Source organism: Phaenicophaeus curvirostris, chromosome 1 (assembly GCF_032191515.1).
Source record: "Phaenicophaeus curvirostris isolate KB17595 chromosome 1, BPBGC_Pcur_1.0, whole genome shotgun sequence".
NCBI classification, from domain to species: domain Eukaryota; kingdom Metazoa; phylum Chordata; class Aves; order Cuculiformes; family Cuculidae; genus Phaenicophaeus; species Phaenicophaeus curvirostris.
The window spans coordinates 72703290-72719366 of record NC_091392.1 but is presented as its reverse complement, the minus strand read 5'-3'; the positions used below and the strand labels follow the sequence as shown (position 1 = coordinate 72719366).

Below are 16077 nucleotides of genomic sequence, written 5' to 3'. Positions count from 1 at the left end.
TGTGCTGAACTCTTCCTCTGTAGCCCTGGTGAGAGAACCCTACCTGAACAATATTACTCAACCATTGCATAGGAGCACAGCCATTTCAGAAGGTGAAGCATCCACAGAACCTGATGGGCCCACATGCAGTTCCCTTGGGTTAGTGAGGTTGATTGAAAATAGATCCTTGTGTTTGATTACATCATCCCATATTTGAGACAGAAAACCACTGAATCAAGCAAGTAGCAGAGCACCAGGCACATGAAACCAAAGAAACAAACACACCGACTTAAAAACCCATTTAATTTTCACGTTTAGCCGCAAGAGCCATTACCTTAAAAGGATTTGGTAGCTTTTTATTTGTAGATTCATCTGTGAAGAGATCAAACATCAGAAAGGCTTACAGGCATGCAGCAAGAGCTTCACTTGTGACTAAAGGCCTGACTCTTTACGCTATCTGTTTAAGTGAGGAATATATCAGAGCACTTTCAGAAAGCAGAAAATGTTCCAGGAAAAGGTTTCTATTTCAGTAGATAAGCTTATAATATTCATGCATTATACATCCTCTTCAAGCATCAGTTTCTGTTGCTATCATTAAAAGTATTCTAGTATCGAGGCAGCGTCCTTTTACTGGACAATCTTTTACAGTCAGGAATGAATAGCCTTTGTTTCAGAAGGCCCCTGCAAGGGTTTTACCAATGCATAAGGTGGAACTTTCAAGTTGTAAAATAGAGCACATGCTTTTCCCCAGAAGAATTTAATACTTCTCTTGACGAAGACCCAAGTGCACAGTGCCATCTGAGAACTTGACCACTGAATCATCTGCTTAGAGGTGGAAATTTGGAGCACCTGTGCTTAAGAAGTCTACAATTTGTGTTTAGAAAAGAGTAGGAATGATCTGCAAAGAGCAGTCAGAGCTCAGCTACATAGAAGTAGCTACCAGGAGTACTGCAATGTGAGTAACCATCCAAATTTACTGCTCACAAGGATTATCATCATCACCACACACAAAGCTCTTTTCTAAAAGCCAGAACATTATTGCATACTTGCAGTGTGTCTCCCCACTCCATGGCAGTTTACGTACACATCTAATTTCAGAGAGTTATTTCTGTTAGTAAATTGCTGATTTTTCTTCTGGTTTTAGGAAAGGAGGGAAACAGTCACATAAAACTTCCACCTAAAGTCTTAAGCTACAAATAGATAAGGGGCTATCTGGCAGGTGCTAGAAGGAGGAAAGATGAAGCAGCTTTCCCTAGTTACCTCGATCTCCAAAAGAATTAAAGGTTCTTTCATTCTGGAGCAGGACCTGTTTCAGCTCCTCAAGTTCTGCATGTTCTTTTGCATACATGCGCTTCAGGTTTTCCACATGTTGAATCATTACTTCTACAGCCTTGCTGACACGGCTCTCCTAACAGAGTGAGAGCAACAGCAGTAAGAAAAAGAAGTGACTGAGGAACTGCATCATGTTTGAAGACTTGTTTCTTTTATTTTAAAAACCTTAACCATCTATTCTCATCTTGCATTACTGTGATGAAATATCCTCTCATTTTTGCCCACCTTGTCAAAGTTTCACTACAATCCATCTCTCAACACGTGCCAAGTTACACAGATCTCAGTTCTCCAGTGATTATCATATCTGAACATAAATTAGTCTTCATTTTCCAAGCCCTTACAACTCCTCCACATCTCTTTCTTTGATCTACAGTCTTAGCTGCCACCACGCATTTGCTAGTATTGCCAAGTCATATTTTCATGCTGTTCTTTGGCATTATACACAATTACACATAGCATCTGAGCAGGTCTTTGTAAATTTCCATACATTTATTTTATTAGTTGCCCTTTCCATAAGGCACAGAATTACCATTAACACATCAATCAAGACTGTTGCTACCACATCACATCCTTGTGTTCTCTACTCTCTCTCTTTATATAGATCTATATCTATCCCTCTGATGCAAATTTTTTTTAAAAATTTTTTTGCTTGTTTCTTTTAAATTGGTTCTGTGCTTTTACACAATGCTAGTGCAATGTAGCTGCTCTCACAGTGTCTAGGATTCCTTATAACGCCACAAACAGTGATCCAAAAAGAGAAAACCAGGACTAAGCTATAATGGTCAGTCTGTTTTAAATAGACAAGATTTCCAAAACCTATTCTGGGATCAAAAACTTAGCAAACAGATACATCTATTCCTTTACAACTAGATGTTTTCAACTCTGAACAAAACACATTTACATGTAAACAGTTACCTGATTAATAGCTCCCAACATCTCTGCTCTACTGGCGACTCGGGCTGCATACTGGCTAAGGAACTGCAAGCTTTTCTGCAACTTCTTAATGATCTCCTGTGCTTGGTTATCTTCTTCACACAAAGGAACTAAAGCCTAAGAGGCATATTGGTAAGAAAAACAGCAGGGTCTATTAGTAGAGATGGGTGAACCCAACTGATAACACTGAGTGGTTATGTTCAGGCCCACAGAGTCACAAGATCAGCATCCAACATCTTCCACCAGTGGAACTTGATACAGGCATCCAGCGTGCAGAGACTCCAGCTTACCTAGCATAAAAACAGCTGGAGACAAGGGGTCCTGTCCAACACCTCTGCAACTGAAAAACTATCCAGTGCCTGAGCACACAGTTGATTGCTACCCCTCAAATGCCAACTTTCATATTCCAGATTTATCACACAAGAACGTCATTCAGATTTGCTTATAGCGTATCACACACACAAATCCTAAAAAAAGCCATATGGAGAGAGGCACTTTCCCAACCATTCATCCCACCCACCCTACCAGCCTTGGCCAGCACTAACCTCTAACATCTTTAGAGCATTTGTGATCTCCTTTTTCAAATTTTCTTCAGCCAAATCTCGTGACCTTTCTTCAAGCCTCACTCTCTTGTCCAAGGTAAACAAGTCGCATTTAAAACCTAAAGACAACCTCAGAAACTCAGCCTGTTGTGGGAGAAGAAAAGATTTTGGAACAATCAAGTGATGCAGAGGCTTTTAACATAGATTTGGATACTGACATGAGGAACAAATCTATGGGAGTGATAGAGAAGAGAAAGCAAACATGGCCTGTTTCCAGAAGGTCAGTCTTCCCATCTGTAGCAATGGGGGAAATAATCTGCAGCCAAAACAGGTGATGTCTTGGCAGCATGCAGTGTGCCATCTGTGTCTCTTGACAAAACCATCTTAAATCAGCACATTCTGCCTGGGAGGAGATCACAGCTATGCTCCTTCGAGCTTGCGAACACATTTCAGTAGTGACAAATCTTTTGTCTGGTTTCACAGTTGCCACCTTTTCCCTTCCCATCCCTTCCAAAGTTTCCAGTGGGATTGGAAAGACAGATTTTAGAAGTCAGCTTATAAGAAAATGCATCCAGTTTAAGATGCTCGGCATCATTCTTTTGCATAGGACAAGATATTAATCAGGGCTTAGAGACAAGATCTTTCTGTTTTCTGAGAAACTTAAGGATACAAGCAGTTGAGACTTACCTCCACTTCTTTCTCATTAGGAGAGTCACTGTAGGATAAGGAAAAGCAATCATGTAACAGACTAAAACTTTAAATCCATATCTGCAGGTGATTACTTAAAGTCAAAACACTTACAGCTCATTTTGCTTTGTTTTATCTGCTTTAATGCCACCTGTGGTGGGTGAACTCCCTGAGAAGAGAGAAAAAAGTTCTCAGACGAAAGTGAAAAAAGAGCTGCCCAAACACAGCTTGTGAAAGTTTAAGCTCCAACAGAAGCCACTGTTAAAAATTTCCCACATTAACTCCTGCCAACAAAACCAATTCATGTGACTCTCAGTATGTTAGGGTTAGTGTCAGTAAGATACCACAGTATCATCACTAGAAAGCCCCAGAAGTAAGTTGTTTAGCTGGATTCAACTGGTATTTAATTAGCATAGGGATGGTTAATTATAGGTTTTGGTATAAGTCCCCAGCCTAAAGGTTCAGGATGTTATGCAACTTACTATATTACTAACTTCCAGTAAAATCCAAAGGCAAAAGGTGAAGTGATTCGAAGAGTAGAGGTGTCTAAGTACAGTTCAGTAGAAACATTGTCCTGCTCATCTCATTACCCCATCATCTAGCTACAGGATGGTGCTTTACAAATCTTTAGGGAGAACAGGCATGCCAGAACTATTTCAAAATAGACCAGTTCCTTTGGAACACCTAAGAAGATTCCCCTACTTGTCTAGAGGAAGATGGAGCTGGTTAAATCCGTATCCATAGAAATCAGAGAAACAGGTTTTGCATGACTGCTCTGATTCCACTGCTAATCTGTTTTGATTTCAAACTGTAGATACTATTCCTTAAAACAATCCCCCCTCATAACTGGCATGGGGCAGCAGCTCTCTGCACCTCTTTATGCAAGTTTTGACACAAGTGACCAAGTTATGTACTTCAGTGAGTTACATAAAAATGTGTTCAGCAGAATCCTCTTACCTTTCCTATTGGGAACCACAGCTGGTGCTTCCTCACTCCGTACTTTATTATTTTTCTTTTCCTGGTCCACCTCCTAAATGCAAATCAAAGAGTAGTTACACCAAGGGAAGAGCCAGACCACCACTGGAGGGACCTGTCCCCTCCTGCAGCATCTTCCTGTGGCTCAGCCAAATGCCAAACCAATTCTATATTTTACTACCACCAGAGCTCTTACCAAGTCTTGCTTTAAAATGTTTTGAACTGCGGTTTTGTGTTCTTCTGTCATGGGGCAGAGTTCTTTCTTGGTCAAATCCACTCCTGAAGATAAAACAGTCCCAAAACCAAATGTAATAGCGTAAATAAAACGAGCATCCAACACCCAGTGTACAAGCCATGGACAAACAGAGCTAAAAGAAATAGCAGCAAGTGCCAGGAGAGGGCATTAAGGAGGAGAGGCAGCAGCAAAGCACGCTATAAAACACATGAAGGAAGAAGTGTGATAGTAATTATGTTTGGCTTGGAAAAAATCCCAGTAAGAAGTGTTACATGTCTACAAGGGAGGCTATCACTCCTGGTTGCAGTTGCTCTAGTTGAAGTTGCAAGAGTTACAGTAACATTCCCTTGGATAAATGAATGTCATCATTTTGGTGCCAGCATGTTTTTTTTGGTTTGTTTGTTTGTCTGATATGTAAAGAGACAGTTTAATGTTTAATAGGAATTCTCTAGACACATGAATAAATAACAAAAAAAAAAGTCCCATGCACAAACTGACAGGAGAAGCGATGAGAATTTGTAATTCTCTTCTTTTGCATTATGGAATGTTAGACAAAGTCAAGAAATAGGTGGTAATTCAACTCAGCTTTACAGATGAACTTGAGTATAACCAGGGAATGAAACATACACCGTTGTGGTATTTCAGATGTCCATACACTTCAGACAGTCTGACTCTTGGACCATCCTTTGTACCTAAAAACTGAACTAGCAGTGTGCTGATTAGAGGCAGCAAAATAAATCTGTTTTCCAGAAGATGGATGATGATGAACTGATCAAGTCCAGGAGCTGAAGATGCCCGTTCAAAAGCAACAAAAACTTTCAAGTGCCACAATTTAGAAAAGCTTTAAAGCAGGCAAAAATAACCTCCAAGGAGACAACCATTAAAAATATTTTTAAAAGAAAATATTGAAGAAACTGACAGAAGTCCAAGAGTCACACTGATTTCTTGTGGAGCAGTAACTCTGGTAGCTACTTGTACCTTTTAGAACATACAGATTTTTTTTCTTTTCTGTTTATGTAGTCAAACACACATAGGTGAAAGCCAAGGAGGTGGCATAGGAAAAAAACCATCAATCACCTTCAGGTTTGAAGTGCTTTCTCTTTTCATCCTTCACATGAACAGCCACCTCTGATTAGCACGCCCCTTTGCCCCTGCTGATTTTTCCAGCAGCCTTACATATCTACCCTCACTCCTAAGTACCTTTAGAAGACATTGTGTGGTACTAGCAAAAACCACAGGTGGAGATCCATCAGTGTCTCCGTTCTTGTAGCAAAGACTCTTGATTCAGAGATGTATGACAGGCAGCAGGATTCTCTGACTTTAAAGCTATCTGGACTCTTTCTGATCTGTTTTGCATATCTATTTCCTCCTTGCCAAAGGCCCCTAGACCACATATGAAAATTAACAGTAGAGGCTAATTTAAGTGAGGGGACCGAATTAGATTTCAGGAAGACAGTACTGAAAAAAAAACCCAACACAAACAAACAAAAAAAGACCCCAAAATCCCCCCACCAAATAAGAAATGACAACAAAACATCTTATATTTGGGTAAAGGTTAAAAATGGTTAAAAATAAGCCTGCACATGTATTCTGTGATGCTTTTTTTCAGATCAGGTTTTTTAAAAATAGCTTAAACACACTGTGTACATGTACTCCAGTTTTGTTTTGCTTTTAGTTTTAAAGAGGAAGAAGTAACAGTAGATCTGGCAAGAAAAATGCTTCTGGGTGTTTATGGCTATGAAGAACAGACCCAAAGACTTCTATGCCTCATCTTTCCTCTTGACCTACGCCAGCTTCTTGTTTGCTAAGCAACAGTTTTGAAAGAGAGGAAAGCATTATTTAGCCTATTTGTGTCACTAAACTTTAAAACCATGAAGATGTTCTGTCTCCCCTGAAAATTGTCTGGGGTGTAGTACCCAAGCATTGCTTTGCCAGCTAAGCAAGCGTCAAAATTTTACCAAAATATTTAACCTTTACTTCTTGCAGTGCTGAAGGCTACCAGCCTCCTGCTGGTCAGTAAAGTCTTAATTTTACTTTGAGTTTCAAGGAGGTTTAAGAGCACTCGCAGGCAAGAGCATTTTCAGTAACAGAAACTCACGAATTATCATTAAGATATTTCTCTTACTCAGCTTCCTCACTTCAAATAAGTACTGGAGGCAAACTATTTCCTCATTGTGTGAGTGCTTGTGTGCTGCAGTAATTTCTGTACCTGATACAGGACCAGACGGATCCTTATCTTTGTTTTTCTCCATCACTACAGAAGTTGGCACATCTTCCTTTTTTTCATGTGAGCACTTGGGTGATTTTTCCTCCATAGTAGGGTAGCCTGTAAATTCAAGCAACAGAAGACATGGCTCTTACTCTTCAATAAATACATAGACTTGAGCATATATCATAGAACAGTTAGGGTTGGAAGAGACCTTAAAGATCATCCAGTTCCAACCCCACTGCTATGTGCAGGGACACCTCCCACTGGATCAGGCTGCCCAAGGCCCCATCCAACCTGGCCTTGAACACCTCCAGGGATGGGGCAGCCACAGCTTCCCTGGGCCTCCTGTGCCAGTGTCTCACCACTCTCATGGTGAAGAAATTCTTCCTAATGTCTACTCTAAATCTGCCTCTCTGCAGCTTTCTTGTAGGACCCTTTCAGGTACTGGAAGGTTGCTATAAGACCTCCTTGGAGCCTTCTCTTCTCCAGGCTGAAGACGCCCAACTCTCTCAGCCTGTCCTCGTGTGGGAGGTCCTCCAGCCCTCTGATCATCCTTGTAGCCCGCCTCTAGACCCATTCCAACAGTTCCATATCCTTCCTATGTTGATGATTCCAGAACTGGACACAATACACCAGATGAGGTCTCAAGAGAGGAACAGAGGAGCAGAATCACCTCCCTTGCCCTGCTGGCCACACTTCTTTTGATGCAGCCCAGGATTCAGTTGGCTTTCTGGGCTGTGAGCACACACTGCCGGCTCGCATCGAGCTTCTCACCAACCACCACACCCAAGTTCTTCTCTGCAGGGCTGCTCTCAATCACGTCATCCCCCATCATGTACTGAAATCGGGCATTGCCACAACCCAGTTATAGGACCTTGCACTTGGGCTTGTTGAACCTCATGAGGTTCTCACAGGCCCACTTCTCCAGCCTGTCCAGGTCCCTCTGGATGACATCCTGTCCTTCCAGTGTGGCAACTACACCATTCAGCTTGGTGTCATCTGCAAACTTGCTAAGGGTGCACTCAATATTGCTGTCAGTATCATTGATAAAGATATTAAACAGCACCAGTCCCAGTATGGATGCCTGAGGGACACCACCTGTCACAGATCTCCATCTAGACTTTGAGCCATTGATCACTACTGTTTGAATACCACCATCCAAACTGTTTCTTATCCACCATACAGTCCACCCATCAAATCCATATCTCTCCAGTTGAGAGAGAAAGATGTTGTGGGGGACTGTGTCAGAGGCTTTACAGATCACATCCATCAGTTTGCCCTTGTCCATTGCTGCGGTTACCCCATCACAGAAAGCCACTAAATTGGTCATACAGGATTTGCCCCTAGTGAAGCCATGGTGGCTGCCATTAACCACCTTCATGTCATCCATGTACTTTAGCAGAGCTTCTAGGAGGATCTGTTCCATGATCTCCCCAGGCACAGAGGTGAGGCTGACAGGTTGGTAGTTCTCAGGGCTGTCTTTTCTACCCTTTTTAAAAACAGTGTCCTTCTTCCACCCACCAGGGACTTCTCCCGACTGCCGTGACTATTCAAATATTATGGAGAGTGTCTTGGCAATGACACCAGCCAGTTGCCTCAGGACTCTGGGATGCATCTCATCAGGTCCCATAAGACATACATATATTCAGTTTCCTCAGATGGTCACAAACGTGATCCTCCTTCACTGTCCCACGACCCAGGAGGGGTGAGGAGAGCTGTTACCAGTGAAGACTGAGGCAAAAAAGTTGTTAAGTACCTCAGCCATCTCCTCATCTGTTGATACGAGGTCACCATGCCCATCCATCAGTGAGGGTACATTCTCTTTAGCCTTCCTGTTTTGATTGACACACCTGTAGAAGCCCTTCTTGTTAGGCATAACTTCCCTGCACCTTGGCCTTCCTGATCCCATCCCCACACAATCAGGCATCATCCCTATACTCTTCCCCGGTTCCCTGTCCCTGCTTGCACTGCCTGGGTGGTTCCCTCTTCTTTAGTTTAACCAGCAGTCTCGAATCAGCCACACCGGTCCCTTCCCTTTCCTGCCTGATTTTCTGCATACGGAGACTGAGTGCTCTTGTGCTTTACAGAAAGCATCCTTAAATATTTGTCAGCTCTGTTCTGCTCCCTTGTTCCTGAGCACTATATCCCAGGGGGGTCCTAATGAGTAATTCCTGAAAGAGCTGGAAGTTTGCTTTCCTGAAATTTAGGACCCTGACTATACTCCTCACATGTCCCATATCCCTCTGGACCTCAAACTCCACCAGTGCCTGATCTCTGCAGCCCAGGTTGCCTCCAATCCTAATACCACTGATGAGTTCACTTGTATTAGTGACCATCAGGTCCAATATTGCATCCTCCCGGGTGGGGGGGTCTATCAGCAGGAATAAGAAATTATTTTCAATGCACTCCAGGAGCTTCCTGGATTGCCTACAGCTTGCCGTGCTACTTTTGCAGCATACGTCAGGGTGGTTGAAGTCCCTGAGTAGTATTAGAGCTTGCGAGTGTGAAGCCTCCTGTAGCAGGAGGAAGGAGGCTTCATTGGTTATATCTATTTCCAAGACCATGCAAAAATTTCATGCGTTTGTACCTTAAATTAAGGGCTTACCTGTTGCTGGTGCAGCCCTTTCCAAAGAGGATGCAGGAACTTCTTGGGATGAAGTCAAGTGACCACTGCCAAAACAAGATTCTTTCAGCTATTCATCCCCATTATACAATCTTGGAAAAACATTTTAAAAGCTTGCACGAAGCCTGACCTGGATGGGATCACACTGGCCGGCAGCAACGGCTCTACACAGTCACTCTTAAGAGAAAGAGAGAAGAGTTAGTATTGGCGAAAGGGCTGCCGTGCAAAGAGAGAAAAAAATCAGTATGCCAAAGGTTTAACAATTCCCCTGGCTGTGCCTAACTTATTTCAGGAGTAAAGAACTAGATGGTGAGCGCATGCAGATTCATCTGCTACACTAAAGCCACCCCTACACATGTTATGTAGCTTAGTATGCTATCATCATTAGAAGCGATAACTACGTTTCTGCAGAAATCTTATCTGAGGAATATCATACTTAGAGATGTACTTTTGTTCCTGACTTCATGTTTTGCTTCTAATGCACATCCAATGTACTTGTTACCACACCACTGTTCCATCTTCATGTTGTGCATTAAGATATATCTGTTTTCAAGGTCTTGACCTCAAACCCCATCGGTGAAGTACACAGAGCTTTACTTAGCTATAGATATCAGGCTCTCTTTACCTAAAAGCCAAAAAGCATTACTATCAACAGCTCAACTGAGCAGATGATTCAGAACACAAATCTTGCGTGTTGTGTTCATTTTAACATGTGTTTGTGAATAACACTAGTTTTCAGTACTGTACATAAGAATTACCTAACCAGTTCAGAAGGCTTCAGGCTTCCCACCCTCTTTTGTATACAAATGGCAGAGAGGAATTCAGCAGTTAAAGGCTAGTATGTAGTTTTGCTCATGTTCCTTTAGCTGCTATAGCACAGTTCTGGACCCAAGAGTCTTATCACATCACAGACAAAACCAACATCCTCTTAAGTCTTTTAATATGGCAAGGGAGAGGTTGAGTGGGAAACAGCCCTCTTCCTCTTTCCACTCTGGATAAGTCCAGCTTGCTTATTCAAGTGATAGGTTGGTCTCTCTTTCTCAGTTAAAATACAGTGTGAAACAGGTGTTCAAAGGGTCAAGTCTTGCCTTATTTGTGATGAACTTCACTCACCGCTTAAGAGAAGTGCTGAACAGAAAAAAAACCCAAACATATCTCCAGACAGGGAACATATGAGGCTCATCAGCTTTGAATAGCTCCCTACCTATCAAGTGACCAAGAACATTGTTGAAGTTGGAGGAACACAACAGAAAAAGCATCTATGTTCCAATATCTTCCCTTCCCTCCAAAACATCCTCAGAGGACCCAGGAAATTTGGCAAAGTTGAAAAGGAGGTGACCAAGGTCCACTTCCAAGAGCAGCTGACTGCTCCCAGAAGCAGTAAGCGCCTTCTCTCTCCTCTCCCACTCCTGCACCTATCAGAGGTCAACTGCACTCACACAGCCTTGCCCCAGCCTGCTGGATGTTTCCTCTAATGCAAATCAAGGCTATTTTTATCCTTATTTGAATTCTTTATTAAGCTTCAGGAAGAACAGCATTGCATTTGTCTCATTCAGGCTGTTAGTTTTACAGAAACATTGGAAAAGAGAAGGTGAAAGTGAATAACATGTTGGAATGAAAAAAAAAAAAGAAATAAAATTAAAGAGCTTTTAAAACACCCTCCACCCAAACAAATAGAAAACCTTGCACTGCTTGGAATGTACTAAACCAATACATTATTGTAATGCCAGAAGGAATTACAGAATAGCTCTTTCTAAATAAAAAGATTGTTCCAAGAAAGATTATGTAGTATAATATTAACCACTTTTCCCTCCTCCATCCCTTCTATTAACAAAGTAATCCAGGGAACCTCATCACAGCAAATTCTGGCCACAGACTTTTATAACTCTTCCTAAACAACCATTAATGATTCTGAAGACCTGTCATGTTTAAGCTAAGCTAAGACTTCAATATTTATTAATCAAAACAAATACAAAAATCCCAAGCTTCACCTGGCTCTCACAGGAGCTCCTTTATTAAATAGCCTCTAAGAGTCTATGGTGACAACACTAACAAAATAATTTGAGTTACTTACATGTTAAGGTGCTCAATCTGCTCAAACACATCTGCAACCACAGTGTAACTACAAAATCCCCAAAAGCTAGGGAGGCTTTTCCTATTAAGCAAGAATATTCAAATTTTGCTGCACGTCACAGTTTTTAGAACAGATACTGGACATGGCCTGTTTGCCTCTTCTCTGGGGCAAGCTTTAACACTTTAATTTTCTCCCCCTAGTATACTGACATTGAAAGTTCATATAAAGAAGCAAAAGTGTAAAGTGACATTTCTGACACCAGCTGGAATCACAGAACTCCAGAGCAATTAAGTGCAAGGATTTCAAACAACTTCGCAAGGCTGTTACTTTCTAGAAGTACTGGATAAAGCATGGTCCGAGATTGTCTTTAAAATGTAGCTTAAGTAGTAGCAGCACAAGCTAGGAGTTCCTCACCTGCCCTACCTCAACCAAGCAGTGTGCCAGAACTGCAGACAACCCAAATCATTCTCACTTTTTACCCTTATTGCACTTTCTGCCTTGACTTGCTGCTATAACTAGACCACCGCTGCACTTGCACGTACCACACACCAGCTAGGGTAGGTGTGACTTTGCCTGTCATTAGTCTTGCAGAGGTTATTTCCAGGTTGCCAAACCACTGACCAGTGTTCTTCCATCACCACCAGCACAAATAGTGGAGTTTGTAAAGCTGATTTCAAGCCCTGCATGGCAGGGCTGAGTTCTAGATTTCAGTAGTGAGTATTGTGACACTAGCACAGAGCACAGGCAGGTGTGCTGACCTGCAGCTCACAGAATCACAGAATAACCAGGTTGGAAGAGACCCACCGGATCACCGAGTCCAACCGTTCCTACCAAACACTAAACCATATCCCTCAGCACCTCGTCCACCCGTGCCTTAAACACCTCCAGGGAAGGTGACTCAACCACCTCCCTGGGCAGCCTGTTCCAGTGCCCAATGACCCTTTCTGTAAAGAATTTTTTCCTAACGTCTAGCCTAAACCTCCCCTGGCGGAGCTTGAGGCCATTCCCTCTTGTCCTGTCCCCCGTCACTTGGGAGAAGAGGCCAGCACCCTCCTCTCTACAACGTCCTTTCAGGTAGTTGTAGAGAGCAATGAGGTCAACCCCTCAGCCTCCTCTTCTCCAGGCTAAACAACCCCAGCTCTCTCAGCCGCTCCTCATAAGGCCTGTTCTCCAGCCCTTTCACCAGCTTTGTTGCTCTTCTCTGGACTCTCTCCAGAGCCTCAACATCCTTCTTGTGGTGAGGGGCCCAGAACTGAACAAGCTCATCTTGCTGTTGCCACAAGAAAGCCAACTGACAGCTCAAACTCCAGATGCAGGATTCAATATAACAATTAAAGCACATCTGAGTATACCAGCTGAAGGAGAGTTTTCATACAGCAAAGATGTCATTTTTTCAGCTGTTACACAGGGAGGAAGTAGAAAGGAGAAAGCACAAAGAAACACAGCATTCACAACTAAAACATCTTGTGGCTTCTTGCACATGAATAAAACCCAAGATCACTCACCAGAACTGAGCAATACTGCAGAAACAGCACTGTCTCAAGCCTTGGAACCGTGTTTCAAGCACTCCCCGGCTAAAAGCTTGATGGGTGTAAATGGACATCAAGCCATTTGGGTCTATAACTGCAGTATTCCAGAAGTGGGCCCAAATAGAAGGGACTACCCCATACAGAACAAGATATCACAGCACCGTGTTGACTGATGCCAGCTCCATTCACCTTTGAGCAGTGCTGTTTTATAACTGCTTAATCTGGGTCTGGATCCCAGTGAAGCAGTAAATGCTTGAACCCATTTGAAAGAACACCTCAGGCACCAGAGACAGCACCCACCTCAGTAATTAAGGAGTCCATTGTTGTAGCGGAAACAGGAAGGTCTGCATCAGTATTGTTATCAGCCGAGCATATTTTCCACCTAGCAATACACATTTTATTTGCATGTTACCCAAACAACAGCAAGGTGTATCGCCCATTTTCTTCAAGCACATAACATCTGAAGTCACCCCTATCTGTAGAGTCAGACAGCTGGTCTGTCAAAGACAAATTCATCACTAACATCAATCCCTCCTCCCCCAGACAGCAAGAACCACCACCAGTCCTTCTTCCAGCCTCCTCCACACTGCACAATTCTACAGAAAACCAGTGACAACAGCCTTAAGAGCTGCCGAGTCTTTTACTGCAGAATGCCTGCCTCTGCATCTTTGGGAACTTCCTCATCTTTTAAGATATTCATCAACAATAGTTAGTTAACTTTCATAACCTTAAGCAGTTCAATCTCAATTTTAAAGATATAAGGAGGCCGCTTTATAACCAAAGACCTCAGAATTCCTGCTCCAAACTCTGCAAAAATTAAAGAACAGTGACTCCTCAAAGCCAAGAGTATTTTGGCTCCTAAATGGGAGTCTCAGTTGCGACTTAAATACTGAAAATAGACACAAGAACACCTACATCATGCTTCAGTCCTCCAGCATGAAATTGAAAGGCCATCATTGTATTTGGCTGGTGGTTATACAAACAGTTTCAGTAGAAAATAATGTTACTTTTGTGAACAAAAGCAAAGTGTTATCCCATGACACCACTATCTGACCACTTAGTATCCAGTATTTCCTATTAGGGATCCGTGCTGTTGAACTTAGTATGTGCTGGAGGTACATCTTTCCCTCGGAACATGGACTCTTCTGCCCTTCCCCCTCAAAAGGTTAACCTACCATCTTACCTGCAACCCACTGATGTCACATCCAAAGCATATGTGTTCCCTAGGCTGCGGTGTTCAAATGTGTAGCTGCCAGAGCTCTGTCTACAAAGCTGATCCCAGTTTTGTGCATGAGAGTTAGTTGGGTATGAAGTTTCCAAGGTCAAAGCATCTGTTAAAGAGAGGCAAGGGTGAAGGGTAAAGTTGATTCAGTCACATATCAATTTTTTAGTAAATCTAAAGTAGTCAAGCAGCAGACCAACCAAACAGAGATTTATAATAAGGCAGGTTGCATTCTAGTAAGAAAGGGTTAGGCTGTGTGGCCTTAACACATTTTGTAGAAAGAGAATCTGAACCCCTGAGGATGGGGATTTTCCATCAGTCATGTTACAGAAACTTCTGAGTAGGACAGCTCTGTTGCAGTGAATTGTTCCAGGTGGCAGAGAGGGCAGGGAAACAGGGGTTTTTGTATCACTACTTGATTAGTGCCAGCCAAGAATACCTGCCTTGTGTGGCTGGGTGGTGCTGTTGGAGGAAGTTGCAGGGTATGCTGAGAGGACCCAATGAAACAGCCCAGCCAGAGCAGCAGAGTGCTCTTATAAGAGGCACATGCAGTGAAGAAATATTTTCTTCAATTTCCCTCAGTACAGCATAGAATTACACTTGGGCATTTTACAGTTTCTGTGAGAATAGACTTTTCTAGCAGCTTACTGCTAGAAGAAACACTTCGTCTATAGAGTCCCAAATGCACTCTGCAGTTCTCTGGCCCTGCAATGCATATCTGTCAGTTGTTGCTTATAATACTAGTAAGGCTCAAGAGTTGCAGGGAAGTATAAACACCTTGTGAATGCAGGAGACAACAAATATAATGATTTGTTTCTCAGGAGAGATGATATGATGTTGCCTGTTAAAATTTTGTATACCAGGTCTGACTTCATCTCAGTAGCAAAGTAGCAGGACATTGCTTGCTATCTCAGCATGGGCCAGTCAACAGCGCAAATTGGAGGAATGTAACTCAAGTCCTCTCAATCCAGACTAGAAAGCATCTTATCAGGAATATACTTGGATATATGATTTATACCAATGGCTTTGTGAGTTTTTGGGGACTCCTGTTAGGCGGACGAGCACCCACCTTTTCAGGCCTTTAGCTGCAAGCATTATAAACATGGGTCAGCCTCCTGGATTACATGCAAAAGTAGGCTAAAGCCAACAACAGAATTTCCACAGCCTGTTTAGCATCAGTCATGCTGTTCTATACCACCTGTCAACTCTTTCTGTATTTCAGAAGAGAGACTGAAAAATGACCAGCACCACCAGGTCTTACCTACAAGAGACGAACTACGCCACTGCAAAATATCCGAGGGCAGTGTCCTGGGAAGTTCAGCATAAAGTGTAGGTCCTTTGCTCCACAGTTGTTTAGAATGCTGGGGCTGCTTATTGAAAAATAGAAAAAGTGCTTCAGTCACACTGAATACATTAAAGCCACCAACTCCCTCCCTACATACAGTTGCATTTGCATAATGTAATACCAAGAGTTATATCAATGCATTATCAGTTGCTTTTTTGTCTAGAAAAGATCACAGTTACAGAAAGAGGTAGAATAATTCAACTTTACATTTGCAACAGGCATTGGCTCAAGCTTAGGGGAAAAAAGGACAAAAGACACAAATCACCAATGGAAAAAAAACCCACATGAAACAACTCATGAGAAATCCCCCTCCTTTTAAGCCAAGCCAATAGACTAAGAAGGAGAACATTCCTCCAGCATCCAGTACCTGCTACACAGATCAGGTTTATCTC

The 16077-nt window shown here is 42.5% G+C and overlaps 2 protein-coding genes across 3 annotated transcripts in view; one reads left to right on the top strand and one right to left on the bottom strand.

Moving 5' to 3' along the window:
- ITPR2 (inositol 1,4,5-trisphosphate receptor type 2) overlaps nucleotides 1-16077 on the top strand; it is a 998050-nt gene that overhangs the window by 814486 nt on the left and 167487 nt on the right. The window lies entirely within an intron of this gene.
- The window catches only part of IRAG2 (inositol 1,4,5-triphosphate receptor associated 2), a 40950-nt gene that overhangs the window by 3204 nt on the left and 21669 nt on the right, over nucleotides 1-16077 (bottom strand). Inside the window, exons 21-34 of one of the 2 annotated variants that reach the window (XM_069862865.1) lie at nucleotides 15602-15710; nucleotides 14302-14449; nucleotides 13419-13500; nucleotides 9646-9692; nucleotides 9498-9562; nucleotides 6893-7009; nucleotides 4645-4727; nucleotides 4431-4503; nucleotides 3588-3642; nucleotides 3474-3501; nucleotides 2790-2930; nucleotides 2227-2361; nucleotides 1240-1387; nucleotides 314-351 (exon numbers count right to left, since the gene is read on the bottom strand). In XM_069862865.1, the coding sequence (XP_069718966.1) occupies nucleotides 314-351; nucleotides 1240-1387; nucleotides 2227-2361; nucleotides 2790-2930; nucleotides 3474-3501; nucleotides 3588-3642; nucleotides 4431-4503; nucleotides 4645-4727; nucleotides 6893-7009; nucleotides 9498-9562; nucleotides 9646-9692; nucleotides 13419-13500; nucleotides 14302-14449; nucleotides 15602-15710 (1269 nt within the window). The remainder of the gene's footprint in view (nucleotides 1-313; nucleotides 352-1239; nucleotides 1388-2226; nucleotides 2362-2789; nucleotides 2931-3473; nucleotides 3502-3587; nucleotides 3643-4430; nucleotides 4504-4644; nucleotides 4728-6892; nucleotides 7010-9497; nucleotides 9563-9645; nucleotides 9693-13418; nucleotides 13501-14301; nucleotides 14450-15601; nucleotides 15711-16077) is intronic. The other variant, XM_069862873.1, reaches the window with a different exon arrangement.